At 37.6% G+C, this 15,766-nt stretch overlaps 1 protein-coding gene across 1 annotated transcript; it reads right to left on the bottom strand.

The window, feature by feature from the left end:
* Window positions 1–9,910: 9,910 nt before the first annotated feature.
* On the bottom strand, window positions 9,911–10,900 carry LOC149208408 (uncharacterized). The gene has a single exon (XM_089398331.1). It carries the CDS (start codon window positions 10,898–10,900, stop codon window positions 9,911–9,913), a length of 990 nt encoding a protein of 329 aa, XP_089254457.1.
* Window positions 10,901–15,766: the final 4,866 nt, after the last annotated feature.

Below are 15,766 nucleotides of genomic sequence, written 5' to 3'. Positions count from 1 at the left end.
ATGAAGATGCAATACATACCTTTTGTAATAGTGGTACATCATGTAAATCAAAATATTGCTCCATCTGAAGTATCCAATTTACCGGATCCTTGCCATCAAAATTCCTCATATTGCCTTTTCTTGATTTTAGGAGCTCGATATTGAAATGACTATAACTCTGTAATTTCGGCTCTTCCAGTTCTGAAATTGCGACCTGTAGTAGCTCTCTGTGTCCTATTTCCAATGCCACCAGTCTGATTGAATTTAGATTCTCCAAGAAAGAGCTATGTACAATCTCCTAAGATGACCTGATTATATAGCTTTTCAGAAGAGCGAACTTGTATGAAGTGCCACGTGTCACTGTTTCGACCTTAGGATCTGAAAAATATACACAGGAAACTATAATCCATCCTCTTTCTGTACCTTCTTACAAAATTTGAATCCGATGCTCAGAGAGAAAGTTATGACGATTTTCCCTAGGTCACCTGTTTGGAATGTAATTCAGGAGTTTGCAAAAAGACCAACTTCCTCAGATCATATCTCTGCAAATATAGCACGAAAAGCTCTGAAATTTGGACCTGAGGTTCAGTACAATTTCTTCTCAAATGGGTTTTTTTTTTCGCTTCTGAAACATCGCAGAAAAAAGTTATAGTGAAAATGCCATGATGACCTATTTGGAGCAGCGAAACTCTAGAATCCAAAGCTTTGATACCAAATGTTATGAAACTAGCTCAAGAAAAAATAGAAAAGATAGATCAATGCCTTAGAATTCAGCCTCTTCGAGGGGGAAACCTCCTTTACATTACATAAATGAACAATTCTTGGATGATACAAATGAAAAGACATATTTTATATATATAGGAGTCTAAGGGGTCATAATATAATCAGAGTCGACATAACAATAATAATGTAAGGGCACAATAATAACAATAGTGGACTTCTATGGGGCACAATAGTAACAATATGGGCACTACATGGGTACATCAATATAATAAGGGGGGTTGTACTAATAACAATAAGGGGTTACACTAGTCGTATGGGGGCTTAACATCTTCTCATATAGATCATGGAGCTTCTTCCATAATCCTTTTGGTGTCTTTTCTCTGGACACATTAAAATACACATTCTTTGCTAGATATTGGTGGATTATTGCAATTTCCTTTCCATCTAGCTTATTCCATTACTCATCTGTAATCGACGAGGGTTTCTTTGTTACACCCTCAATCAGAAAATACTAATCCTTCAAAATCAGTATATCCTCTATCTGTAATTTCTATAGGGAAAAATTAGCCCCGCTCAAGTTCTCCATGTCAGTTATTGTTGTCTCCATTCTCAACAAAATTCACACCCACAAAAATCAAGTTACCCCTTACAAAATAAAACTTTTGATCTCCTTTAAAAATTATTATTTTTAACATATAATACATAAACCAATAATATCCTTCATTTTTTTTGTTTTTGTTTTTGTTTTTTTGTTTTTTGTTTTTTTGTTTTTTTAAAAAGGAAGGATATTATTGGTTTAAGTATTATATGTATAAAATAATAATTTTGCAAGGAGATCAAAAGTTTTATTTTGTAAGCCGTAACCTGATTTTTGTGGGTGTGAATTTTATTGAGAATGGATACAGCAGTAACTGACATGGAGAAGTTGAGCAGGGCTAATTTTTCCCTATGGAAATCACAGATGGAGGATATATTGATTTTGAAGGATCAATGTTTGTCCATTGAGGGTGTTTCAAAGAAACCTTCATCGATGAAAAATGAGGAATGAAATAAGCTAGATAGAAGGACGATTGCAACAATCCGCCAATATCTAGTAAAGAATGCGTATTTTAATATGTCCGAAAATAGGCCCAGAAGAGTATAGACAACACAAGACAAGAAATAACAAATCACACACAAGAATGAAAAACATAAAACAAAAGCTTTTCATCACTGTAAGGCCTTGCCTTGACTTGGATTCTAAAGCTCACGCAAATACAAATTTATAAATGAGCACAGAGCTTATAAGAATTCGCTACGCGTGTGTTAGGTTCGGCTGCAGACGACGACATCGGTCGTGGACAGCGATAACTTTTGGCGTAGGCGGCAGTCAGTGCTAGATGGTGTTGTCAGCAGTCCGCGCCGACGTCTTCATTGTGGCTTCATGTTTAACATGATAATTACAACTCTATGATTGTTGGAACCAGGAAATGGGTTATATGAGTCAAATAATTAAAGGCCTAGCTATTAATATTTTCATCCGCATTTAAAAACACTCGAATAATTAAAATTCCCAAATGAATAAGACAAGTACGATCATTGTATCCTTCCGGAGGTAAAACAAAATGCCACTACATAGTCTTCCTCTACCCATACATGGGCCTCCTCTTCATAATCTATGAAAGACTCCACATAAACTGTTGAGCGAGTAATCCACCATTCCTGAAGAAATGGATTGACTCTGCATAAACAATTAAGTGAGTAATCCACCATTCCTGAATAATTGGATGGAATGCATCACTCAAAATTATAAAAGGTTTGTCCTCTCCATGTTCCTTTCCATGCCCTTAACAGTTTGGACTTCACCTCAATCAAGGATGGAGCACCTCACTATCTCATCTCTTATCTCTTGACTTCGAAACATTTTCTCTCTTGTACTCTTTCGTTGTGTTTACAACACCATTGTCAATATATGGAAGTGACTGATATTGATATTTTGTTACTGTGCAAGCAACAACATAAACAACTTCAAGACCATCAAATATTGAAATATTGGACCCACAACTCTTTTAGTGAACGAAGAGCGCCCATTGCAGAGAACAATGAAAAATGTCAATTGAAGAGAGCATCCATAATCAAGAACCCGAAAGTAAAGTGTGGATGCTAAATAATAATATGACAACCTCATTAACTTGTGAGATGAATACAACATTGAGATTGCTGAAAATTGATAACGATTCATGGTGACTTCTAATTTTGAAACCATATAAACTTTTAATGTGTTTTTGAGAATAGACTAATTATTGGAAGCTCGAGGGACTGACTTGAAATAAGAGCTCCATTTTTAAACTTGAAAAAATCTGTAGAGTATCAAAAATTGAGTAATACATACAGGGAATATATATAATCTTAAGAGGTCGATAAAATTGTATAATACGTAGAAACTTCATAACATAAATCTTCACAAATTATATAATAGGTAGAAACTTCATAACATAAATCTTCACACTTCTCAATGTAAGCTAAAGCCCAAATTGATATAGTTGAAAAGTGCGACTGGCATCACTTGTACTCAATCCAATTTTCATAAAATTTAAAATATCACATATAGAATGGAAATTCAATACAATATAGATTAATTAGTCAAACTCCAGCATGGTCCGTGAAATCAATTCATTTGTTCTTAATTCATGGGTAAATCTTTATAGTAATTCTTCCACCTGTGACTCTAAACATAATGCAATTAATTTCTTGTCAGTTTTTGTTAAGCAAGCTTGATTAAACATAATGCAATTAATTTCTTGTCAGTTTTTGTCAAGCAAGCTTGATTCAGGGATCCCACCTCTGGATAATAAATTAAAACCAAACATAAATCTACAATCCACTCAATCCAGTGTTGAAAAAGGATCTAAATTTCATATTAATAGTACTCATAAAAGTAATAGTTATCACAAGAAGATAATAAATTAAACCAATCCTAAATCTACAATCCAAGCAATCAATTGTTGAAAAACCATCAAATATTCATATCAAGAGTATGAGTAATCACAAATAGATAATATATGCTAACCGAAATATGTTTAAAGATTTGAAAGTTGGAAAAAAAATCGGGTGAGTGTAATAAGGAGAACATTGAAAATTAATTTAAAAAAAATCCATATCTTGAGCAATGTAACCCATAGACCCTTTCAAAGTAAGTATTGAAGTACGTGAATCACCAAACTCTGCAACAATCAATCTTGCAAGACCAAAATATGTCACATGGCCTATCATGTCTTCATCCAACAACACATTGCTAGGTTTTAGATCACAATGCACTACTTCCACATGAGAATAATGATGTAGACATTCCATGGCATGGGTCACATCAATGACAATGTTTAGTCATGTTTTTGAGCCCAAGCCACATGCATCCTCACCATGTTTTCATCTCTATCAGGACAAAAATTCTTCTTTAGGCTTCTATTAGACATAAATTGGAATGCTCATCCTTTGAAATGGAGGTTGGAACATGAGGTTATGCTTCTCACCAAATTTCGATGTCAACACTACACTCTGCTTCGAAACTCTTCTCACCCTAGTTGTTTTCCAATTGGAAAACTTTCATAGCAACAATTGTGCCATTACTCAAAATTCTTTTATAAACTAATCCAAAAATACTTGATCCCAACAAGTTGGTCTTGGTGAATCCCCTAATTTCTATGTGAAGTTGTTGAAATGAGATCCTTTTGTGCTCTAACTTTTGAAAAATAACTTTGCACATGTATATTTTGCCTCCAAAAAACCCCCAAAAATAAACAACATAATATAAAAACAATATCTCCACTCATTGGAAATAGCATTTTTTTCACACATGCAAAACGATTTATTGGAAAATCTTGGACAAGCACAATAACATGAATACTTGTGGTCCACAAAGGCTTGGATTTCTAATAAAGAACATGATAATTGTTTGATTTGCAAAAATTCATGCTCGTGTGGATGACAACCACAACACGTAACAACAATCTAGTTGCAATGGGGGACTGTGGAACTCAATCGACACTGGTAAGTTTTGACTCATCGCCTTGACATCTTGCCAATGATTAATGTGCTGCTCCTCTCCCTCTTGGGAATCTCTACTTATGTTGACATAACAACCAACTACTCTTGATGGATGTTTCCATTTCAAGCATCATGCCATCTGACTCAAAAGGCCATAACCCATCACTATACAAGATTATATGATTTAGAGAAGGTGAATATGACAATATATGCATGTTATTTCTCACACCACTTATACCAATGCCAATTCTATGGATAGTGAACAAGGTGTAATCATTCATCCAATAATCTATATGAACATAAAAATCACTCAAAATTCAAACTCTATCTATTGAATTCAATTTATTTGCTTTAGCTAACTCCCTTTCCCCAATATATTACTTAAATAATGAATGATGACATAAAAATAACCAAATTTGGATATTATAAATTTTCATATAAGTTTTTAAATACATAGCTTTTTCTTTAGTAGAAGTTTTTTAGAAAACCTTGTGAATCATTATGTGAAGATGGTAAATGAGGTAAATCAAGTGTTAAATTTTGAAGTAGTTAATGTTAAAGAAATCGAGGATGGTAAATGGGGTAAATCAAGTGTTTAAATTTAAAGCACCTAAAGTTGAAGGGATCAAGAAAGTTGAACTTGTGAACTCTTCAATTTAAAAAAAGAGATTTCATGTTTAACTCATAACCACTTAAACTAACTTTACATACTTACAAATGGTCAACTATTTAATATATAAATATTAATAAAATATTAAATTAAATTTTTTATTAACTATATATATATATATATATATATATATATATATATATATATATATATATATATATATATATATATATATATATATATATATATATATATATATATATATATATATATATATATATATCTATTTTCTACTTTTGGGTTATCTAATTTTACAAATCTAATATCATTTTACATCTAGTTGTTTCTTAGTTCTATCACACATCTGTTTTAGTGTTAATAAAAAAAACGATAATACAATATTAAATTTATTATCACATAGGTTAATCTCTGTCAATGTAATTATATTTACTAATTTTCCATATTTCTACTACTTTAATATCTTTTTGCATGTTGATAAAAAAATCTACAAAATTTGAATTACCTTGATATTTAATTCAACAAATAGTTTTTAATTTTAGGATTCATAAATATGATAATATTATTGTTAATTTAATATTTTAATGAGATATATACTATATCATGTTTTTTTAAAACAGTGAGAAAATTTATCATAGCTCAGTTGTAAAATCAATTGTGAAGACATCTATCTCTATTCAAGAAAATTATAATCACTATTTAAAAAAACACTTCACAGATTGGTAAAGGGACACTCTTTCACTCCAGCCATATGTCTTTAATACTTATCTTTAGTTACATCTAAAAAAGAAAAAAAACTCCTGACCAAACCAAATAAAATAAATATATGCATATTATAAATAAAATTTATAATAATTTGTTTTTAAGTTTGTTAGAGTCATTTCCATTTCGACTTTAACAATCATTCATAATTGTATCTCAAGCGTAGTTATGAACTCACAACTAACTTCCAATTACCAAGATTCTAGGCATGAGAGTAAATTTTTTGATTGGATAAAAATAAAAAGAGATTACCTTAAGATATCGGATAAACACAGTAATTATGGTAAAGTTCCGTATGCAGAAATGAATCGTGGTAAGATAAGTTGAATAACTAACAAAGTAAGTCAATAACAATTAAGGGAAAGGTAACTTTGTCGTTGTTGATAGATTATCAAAAGAGGGGCTTACAATGCTCTGAAAGAAAATTAGGATAAACCATTGCATGAGCTAATGGACAGACCATTTTTTCTTTAGTAAGAAAAAAGCTTTATATTATATAAAACGGTTTATATTATATAAACTAGTAAATAAGTATAGAATAGAAACTATTACATATCATTCTGAAGATGATTGGAAAAACATGTTTTCCATTGCTCATAAGAGGAGCAGGTGAGAGCTATCATGTTGGAACTATATACCGATCATCAAAAACAAGATCATATTAACCTTGGAGCATAAAGCTTTAGTATATCCGGGGTAGTGGGTATCCCCTTTTGTACAACAAAATTGCATGTATAATTTAGAGCAGTAATCAAAATTGACATATGTAGGAAAAAAAAAAAAAGAGAAAGCAAATCCAAATTTTGCAGAAAAAAAGAGAGGCTTGGATTTAACCCGGAAATAGGAAGTCCCCCATGTCGTATGTATTGTGCTCCCAAGTGATCTCCAAATACCAGTTGCCAGGCGCTCCAAGCAGTCCTTTTTTTGATAATCTGTCTGCTTCCATGTTCTGGGATTTGTCTATGTGCTGGATTGTGTAGTCACCTTGAAGCTGCCAAAGGAGCTCTATTCTCTTCATCCATCCTTGTAATATAGGAGTGTTAATGGAGGCCTTACCCAAAACTTGATCAATAATGATCTTTGAGTCCCAGTATATGTGCAAGTGTGGGATATTTAGAAAGTTGCTGAACCACATGAGACCCCATAGAGCAATTGCTTCCACCTTGTTGTTGGTGCCGTGGCCTCCATTCCAAAAAATCCTGAGGATAGTTCAATTGATATAGTAATCCAAACCCCACATGCACAGGAACCCCTTTGTGTTGCTCCGTCAAAAAAGCCCATCGGGTACATAAACTGTGCGTTATTATGCACGTGTGGGTTGTTTCTGGGACGATTGGGTTGTGAAAAGAAAACATAGAAGTTTGATACAATTCGATCAGAGACCTGATGAAAGTCCTCCCTTGAGTCCTGAAAAAGATACTTGTTCCGCTAGTTCCAGATGGCCCATAAAAGATTTAGTGGAATGGCTCTCCAGGAGGATTTCTGAGTGCTCCACCACATCAGAGATTCCTTGATGGAGGAGTGTAATATATACTGAAAACCAAAACTTTTAGATAGTTTCTTCCATACCTGAACAATATGTTGACATTGCAGAAAAATATGATTGTTGTTTTCAGTGTCACTTTTACAGATAGAGCATATACCTGGCCCTTTCCATTGTCTTTTCTGTAAGTTCTCCCAGATGAGATTCTTATTGTGGAAAACCAGCGAAGAAAAGATGATGATTTTATTTGGAATTCCTATTTTCCAAAAGGAAAAAGGGAATTGTAAATCTGCTTGCAATGCTGATACCCTGGAGAGAGAGAAATAAGTATCAACAACAATGATATTATTAGCTGTCATCTTGCCCTTCCATGTGATTGAGTCTCGGGGTCCCGTGTGACAGATGCCAATGTTTTTGATATTTGCTATAATCTTGTTCCACTGCAGGGCCATGTGGCCATTTAGGCCAAGAGAGTGGGTCTTTTTCCAAATGGGAATTGGACCTTGCCAATCAGTTATAGCTTGACCCCAAAAATAAATGCCCTGTCCATTTAGGTGAATTTTGATGTTCTCGGGGATGGAGCATTCCTCCCCAACACCAAGGATTGGGTCAACAGCAATGAGAATACAATTTCCATTTTGAAATTTCCATGTAAGTTGCTGAAAGAAATATTTTTCCATTTTTTGGAAGCTTTGCCAAATGGCAGATCCCTGCTTGATGCCTATGGTGCCTTTTCTGTACCAATACCTGAAATCTTTATTTTTTAGGTATTTGTGCTGGATGATTTTGCTCCAGGGGCCGTTCCCAAATAAGCCTCTCCATAAGGATTTCATCAATAGTGTTCCGCCAAATCTGCAAAGGTCCATAATCCCCCATCCACCTAATTCGTTCGGGAGAGTGATGCTGGCCAGTTTGGTGAGATGGTATTTTTTCCTTTCATGGCTCCCTCCCATATGAAGTTTGTTGTTAGGCGGTTTAGATCCTTGACAATGGATGCAGGGATGTGGTATAGATGAGCCCAATAAACCTCCAACTGTGCCAAAACTGCTTGGGTGAGGACAACTCTCCCACCTAGTGAAAGGCATCTGAACTCCCACCCAGATATCCTTTTGAAAAAACGGTCAATAATCCATTGCCAGTCAACAGATTTGTAACAACAAGGTTTTAAACGATATCCAAGATATTTCATTCCCTTTTGAATAGGCATTGCCTTGATACCAAATAGATCTTCAATATATGTAATAATCTCCATGTCACAATTTCTGTGGTATATAACAGATTTTCCATTATTTATGTGCAATCCTGTAGCATTTACAAATTTGTTAAAAATATTAAAGAGACATAACCAGGAAAAGCGATAGAGCATACCCAAGATCAAAATATCATCTACAAAAAGACTGTGTGAAATGCTGTTGTTGTTGCCTATCATCAGTGGGCGGAACTGTTCCACCATTACCGCTCTTTTTATGTGCAGACTTAGGTAATCCATTACCAGAATGAAGAGTAGTGGGGAAAGTGAGCATCCATGCCGCAAACCTTGAGCAACCTGAAAAAATTTAGTTGGATAACCATTTATTAAAACAACGTAATTTACATTGACTACACATGCCATTATCCAATTTATACATCTAGGACTTAGTCCAATTTTGATAAGAACGCATCTGAGGAAGCCCCAATCCAAGCAGTCGTATGCCTTCCTCAGGTCGATTTGGAGGATAACCACATTTAGCTTCTTGATGTGTATCGAATAAATACTCTCCTGCGTGTTTGCAACAACATCATGGATGAGCCTGTTCTGGAGAAACCCATGTTGTTCAGGAGAGATGTATCACGGAAGAGTATTTCACATTCTGCCGGCAATTGCCTTTGAAATGATTTTGTAAATAATGTTACACAGGGAGATCGGCCTGAATTCCGAGAAATTTTTTGCATTGCTATTCTTTGGAATGAGGGCAATAAATGTAGAAGTGATGTGTTGATGTATTTTTCCCGTGGATCTGGATTCCTCAACCATGATGCTTAACAAGATCAAAAAAATGAGTAAAGAGTTCAATCGTCCATCAATCAGGACCTGGACATTTATCCCTCTTGAAGGATTTTAGTACATTCAGGAGTTCTTCCTCTGTGACTATCTTGTAGAACTCTTCATTTTGCTCGTCTTCGTACATAGTGGGATAAGGCTCTATTCCCCAAATTAGATCCTCCGCCATTATATTTTCATTTATGTCATATGCATTCTGAAATTAATGAACAACCGCATTGCAGATACCTTCCTGTGTTTGGTGAATTTGGCCATCCTCATCCATAATCTCCTAGATGGAATTTATGTTGCGGCGATGGTTAGAAAATCGGTGAAAAAATTTTGTATTGCGGTCACCCTCCTTTATCCAGGTCGCCCTGCTTTTTAATCTCCAGGTAGATTCCTCAAATGACAGTATGTTTTTCTTTCTAATTTCAAGTGCGTGTATTTGGAGCCGGATCTTCATAGGAAGGAAATGGGAGGACATTTTGGGAAGAATCCGATCCAATTCTTTCTGAATGTCATCAAGTTCTTTCTTGTGGACCTTTTGCTTTTGTTTTTTCCAGATCTTAACTTTCCCACGAAGGGAATCCAACTTGTCAAGGAGATTAATCATGGGGGAGGTACTAGGAAGAGCTTGTCGCCCCCAGGTCTCCTGAACAAGATTATTGAAATCTGGATCTTCCAACCAAGATCTGTTGAATTTAAAAGGAATGCCCATACGGATGTTAGTTTTCCTCCATTGCAACGAGATGGGCCTGTGGTTAGAAATGAAATTGCTGATGGTTTCCACGTGAACATCCCCAAGTCGCTCTAACAACTGTTCATGGACCAAAAAGCGGTCCAGTCTTTTGGCCACATAAGCTGTTCCAGAGCGACCATTATCCCAAGTTGGAGCAATTTTTGTAGGGCATATGTCCACAAAATTATGTAAGAGAATAGCATCTTGAATTAGACCGGCCAGAGGGTCTGTTTTCTTGCAACACCCCCATACTTCATCACAACTTATGGTGCAGTTCAGGTCCCCCGCAATGATAAGGGACACTAGTTCCATCATTCCAGAGGAGAAAACCCGATCCCAGAAAATGAATCGGTCCTTGTAGGGGGCATATATATTGAGGATGTGAATGTTGCCAGGTATTCTGCGAAAACTAGCTTCCAGCAGAATACCTGCAAAACACCGAAAAGCCTTAATAGAGACCCAAGAAGGATCCCATAAGGCCACCAAACCCCTAGAGAGACCAGATGAAGCAGTTGCAGAAATGTACCAATTTGGAAACATTTTCTGAAAGTATAGAACAACCTCTGTAACATTATGCATAGATTCCTGTATGAGAATGATATATGGGTGAAGAGAGTAGAGCAAGTTTTTGAGAGCTAAGAATTTTGGGCTAGCCCCCAGACCCCGGATGCTTAGGGATATGATGTGGGTCATGGGAGGAGATCATTGGGCTGCATGCTCTAAGGGCCCCAGAGGAAGAAAAATCTGCAATTGGTACATCAACAAGGAAGCGGTCCATTGGGGAGGCAGATGAGATATTTTTGTTTCTTCCCTGAAAATGTCGGCTACCTTGGTTTTTCTTTCGACAATAATATTGCCAGCCGAGGTAGGGCTGATGTGTGGGGAGGCAGATGACCTAGGCTTATGGATGGTGAGGGAGTGTAGGTCTAGGGTCTTTCTTTGCAAAAGGAAGTCCAGGTCACTTCCGACAGAGTTCGTAGGAGATGTAGTAGGTGAGTTAGGAGGAGTGACACTGAGGTAGGGACCTTTGTCCTTGGATTGACGATGGGGTAGAATAGGAGTAGGGGAGGGTACATATGTGATATGCGAAGTGGATGGAATGTTGTGATAGGGATGTGTAGATGGAAAAGGAGCAGGTATTTCCTGACAGGGGGTAGGTTCCAAAGGCAGAGGATAATTAAAGTGAGTTGGACCTCCAGGTAATGGAAAAACTGACTTTTCAGATATATTTGGGGAGGACGGAATGAAAATTGGAGATGTTGCCAGAGAACTGAAAGTGAGAGGGTGGCGAGAATTTTTCTTTCGAGGCATACCTGGATGAGTCGTTTTCTGATACTGTGACACAAGCCTTTGACCCTTTATGCTTGGACGATCCCTATCAGAATTGGACAATGTGGAGGCATTGTAACATTTCCATCCATGTAGGCGACCTCCAGGATGAAGAGGACATTGTTCGCGCAGGTGTCCTGTTCGGTGACAGAAAGAGCAGTGAAAGGGCACCCCCTAGTAATCCAGTCTCTGATGGAGATTAATATCCTCCCAATGTAGTTTGATGTGATCACGAAACCCGCCATGATATTCCTTCTCAATGAGGATCCAAGCTACTCTCTTGTCTTGTGGACCAAGGCATCTTGGGTCCACATAGACAAATTTTCCAATGGCATTTCCTATGTCCGTTAGAGCCTGTTTAGTCCACAGTTTAGTCGGAAAACTGGGCAATTTAACCCATATCAGTTTGTTGGTGGGCGTATTGTGTAGATGGTTATATCCAATGTATCAATTATGTAGGGCTAGAAAGCTTTTTTCCATGGACCCATGGAATGGATCTGATTTTCTCAAGATCCTCTTGACTGAGGAAGTGGAAATTGTACCAGCCTTTCGTTAGTCTAACTATCGTAGGAAGGTAACCAAGCATAGTTTTCCACTTCTTTCCTAACCAATTTCTCATCTCAGAGTCCTCCATTGCTGGGAAATACCATCGGCCAACAAGAGCACGCTTCTGTAGGTTGTTTATGCGATCAACCAGGGTGGCACTGTCAAGAGCTATAAGCGGGGGTGGTGGAATGGTTTTCATAGAACGATGTTTATGATGTCATTCATGGAAGGCATGTTCGCCACCCTGCAGTGAATGCGGAGATAAGTCGACAACCGACGCATGTATATCTCCAAGAGTAGTATGCCATCTATCCAATGATCATGGTCCCATGTGGAGCGATTCTGCTTCCATGGTGGCACGGATTAAAGCTAAGTTGGCAGACACGTCGGAGTCTGTGTCCATCCAAAGTGTAGAAAGCGAGGGAGTGACAGTTTATGGGGTGTCAGTCTGACAGGGAGGAAATGGGTGTTAGGTCAATATATTAATGAGAGCAGGTGTGAAAGATCCAAGTGAGATCATATTGCCTTGGGAAAGTCAATCCCCGTGAACGAGGCGATAAAGTGCGTGTGCGAGATTAAATTCCGCATGCCACGGGGGGGAAGAAATGCCGTCATTTGGACAATCCAGAACAGGATGCAAAACAAATGTACTGACAGAGGGAATATTGGCCTGATTTGGAATGTTGTGAGGTCAGAGAGTGTATGGGGAGGCGTACTAGTGATGCGAGGGAAATTATGAGGTGTGGTGACCATAGAAATGCATTCCACCTACCTTTCCGGGAAAGAGCCGATGATCCCCTGAGTTTGCTATTCCGACCACCGAAAAAACCAAGGCCAGACCAGAGCGAAACCAAAGAGGCAAACAAAAATTATCTGTAAATTCACTAAATTATACCTCAGATTAACAATAATTAGATCATGAGATAGATATAATTGGAAAAACCTAAATGTGGCTTGCGTTAAACCCTTCAAAGAAACAGGAACTAGAACATTGAGCAATTTTGTGAATATCTTAATTTCCAAAACTAAATGCAAGCACTGGAGTTTAGAAAACAATGCAGCAGCAAAAACATCCCTTACATTTACACCAGAATCTACTTATCCGGAATCTCAACTCAATGCAGGGTCGAGAGATGACAATAATATCTGAAATTTGAGGCCAAAATGGATGAGGGATGGATAGCCACCAGGTAGAAATAACAGAGAGTAAATTTTTAATGGCATCAGTACAAGATGGCATGAGGAAAATGCAAAACAAAAGGCGTATAACAGAGCTAGAAGAAAGTCGTTTTCATGTATGTAGAAATTTTGAATAATATAACACTTATTCACAGAGATTATCCTCATTATACACTATTTGCGGAATGCATGCATAATACATAAACTCCTCTACGTTGATAATCAATTTGCGGAATCAAAAACAATCGCATGCGCACATTGAAACATCAATCACACATATCAACACAGTATGTAATGGGGAAAGCATACAGCTGAAACCCCCAACTATTTGTATATTATAATGATAGAGAACATGTAACAATACATAGTACAATACTCCTCACAAGTACTCAGTACTATCTCCACCTGCTACACACAAACTAGCTCAGATCTGAACAAGTCACGGGTTCAAATCTCCTCCACTGTTTGTCTGCCTCTACTGTGCAATCCAAGTTGAGAATAGAATGAGAATAGAATGATCCAGGTTCAAATTCCTTTTGCTTGTACTGCGCAATCCTCATTGGCAATCTCAATCAATGATTGTGCAAATCTCATGCACAGCTATAGTCACAACTGATAGTAGACTCACCCTTTCACCCACCTCTAACACTTGTCTCCATTGAACTGTCCATGCACTGAGTTAACTGATGTATTCTTTAGTTGATTTATGAGTTAATAATTAGTGAATTAATTAATAATTAATTCACATCACTCATCACTAGTGTATTTGGCAGTTAGACTAAATACAACTAGTTCAACTAAGTCAAATTGAACACAACTCCATCAACTCCTCAATCAACTCCACCAAACTCAATCACTTGAGTTCTAACTGAAGTCCATCATGCAATAGCTCAACTAACCCATAGGAAAAGCGTATTTCCTTCTGGCAGTTGCATGTGCCACATCCGTAGCTCGAACTAAAGTGCTGCAAGAGGATAAGATAATGTTTATAGTCCAAATATTATTAAGAGCTAATAATATTCGACTGTTCTATTTTTAGACTGGTAGTCTAAAAATAGACTCCGCCCATATGTCTAAAAATAGAGGTCCATCTATTTTTACCAACATGACCAATCATCCATAAATAGCATCATGCAACTCATAGACCATGATCCATATGTCTAAAAATAGACATAGTCTAAAAATAGACTTTGCGCCAAAAATAGCCTGCGGGCCCACTTAGTGAAGGCGACTTCTTTTCACTAAGCTCCATCATCTTGTTGCATTTTCAACACTCCCTCTCAACAAGATATGGATTATCTGCAACCCCTATCCCGTAACTCTGGAATGTTCTGCATGCAACACATTTTCCCGGTCCACTTGCTCCAACAACACTTGGAACAAAAACACTCCCAACTGACCACTCTGTTGGGCTAGGAACATACTCTGATGCTGAAGCTCTACCTGTTGTTGACAAGTTCTCCCTCTCTGACATCTGCACTACTGCAACATCTCCATGCATCTCGCACCATTGCACACCTCTCTATGCCATCTAGCACTGTGCAAAACACTTGTGCCTCTCGCATTGCTGTAGCCTGCTAGCTATGCGTTGTCCTGGGATTCCCTGCACTGTCGCTCTCTCTGCCGCTCCATCCACATCTGTCTCTACCCAATCAGCCAGTTCCTGCTACTCCACATCGGGGCTCCCATAGCAAGGTCTCATCCAAGAGGTTGGGTACCTCAAGGATCCAGCCCCTCCTCCTTGGGATGATCATTCTACATCACCCCACCTCCTACCTAGAGGTCTCTGCATGAGTAGATGTCTCTACTCGATCTCCTCTCAGCTTCCCTTATTGTGGCTGCTCCACAACCTCCTGAAGTTGCTGCACCAATCGTGGCTCCTTCACAATCGTCTGAGACTTCTTCTGGCTCTGCATGTTGAGAGGTAATATAAGCTCCCTCTCAACCACCAAGTCTCCATCAGTTGCCTCACTGCTCAAGGCTTTGCATGCATCTTGAACCTCAAGAGCATACAGGTTCTTGACCCGTGAACCAATCTGCTTCGCCTGTCTAGTGATGATGTGTCCAAGGAAAACTGTTCCCTTACTGAAGACTACATCATAACCTCTGTCATCCAGCATCGCGATCGACACCAAGTTTCTCTTCAGTCCTGGTACATACTTGACATCGGTCAAGGTAAGGCGAGCTCCATGCTCCCTCTGAAAAATAATCGTGCCTACACCTGAGACACTATACTTCTCATAATTACCCATCGCTATGAGTATCTGGAGATCTTTCTCCTCTAAAGTACTGAACAAACTCTTGTCACCGATCATCTGGAAAGAAGCTCCACTGTCAAGAAACCAACCACTT

This window comes from Pinus tabuliformis, chromosome 1_2 (genome assembly GCF_031772625.1).
Source record: "Pinus tabuliformis cultivar Carrire ecotype Pingquan chromosome 1_2, CPIR1, whole genome shotgun sequence".
Taxonomy (NCBI): domain Eukaryota; kingdom Viridiplantae; phylum Streptophyta; class Pinopsida; order Pinales; family Pinaceae; genus Pinus; species Pinus tabuliformis.
Note: the sequence above shows the minus strand (reverse complement) of the source record. Positions and strands in the feature narration are given on the sequence as shown.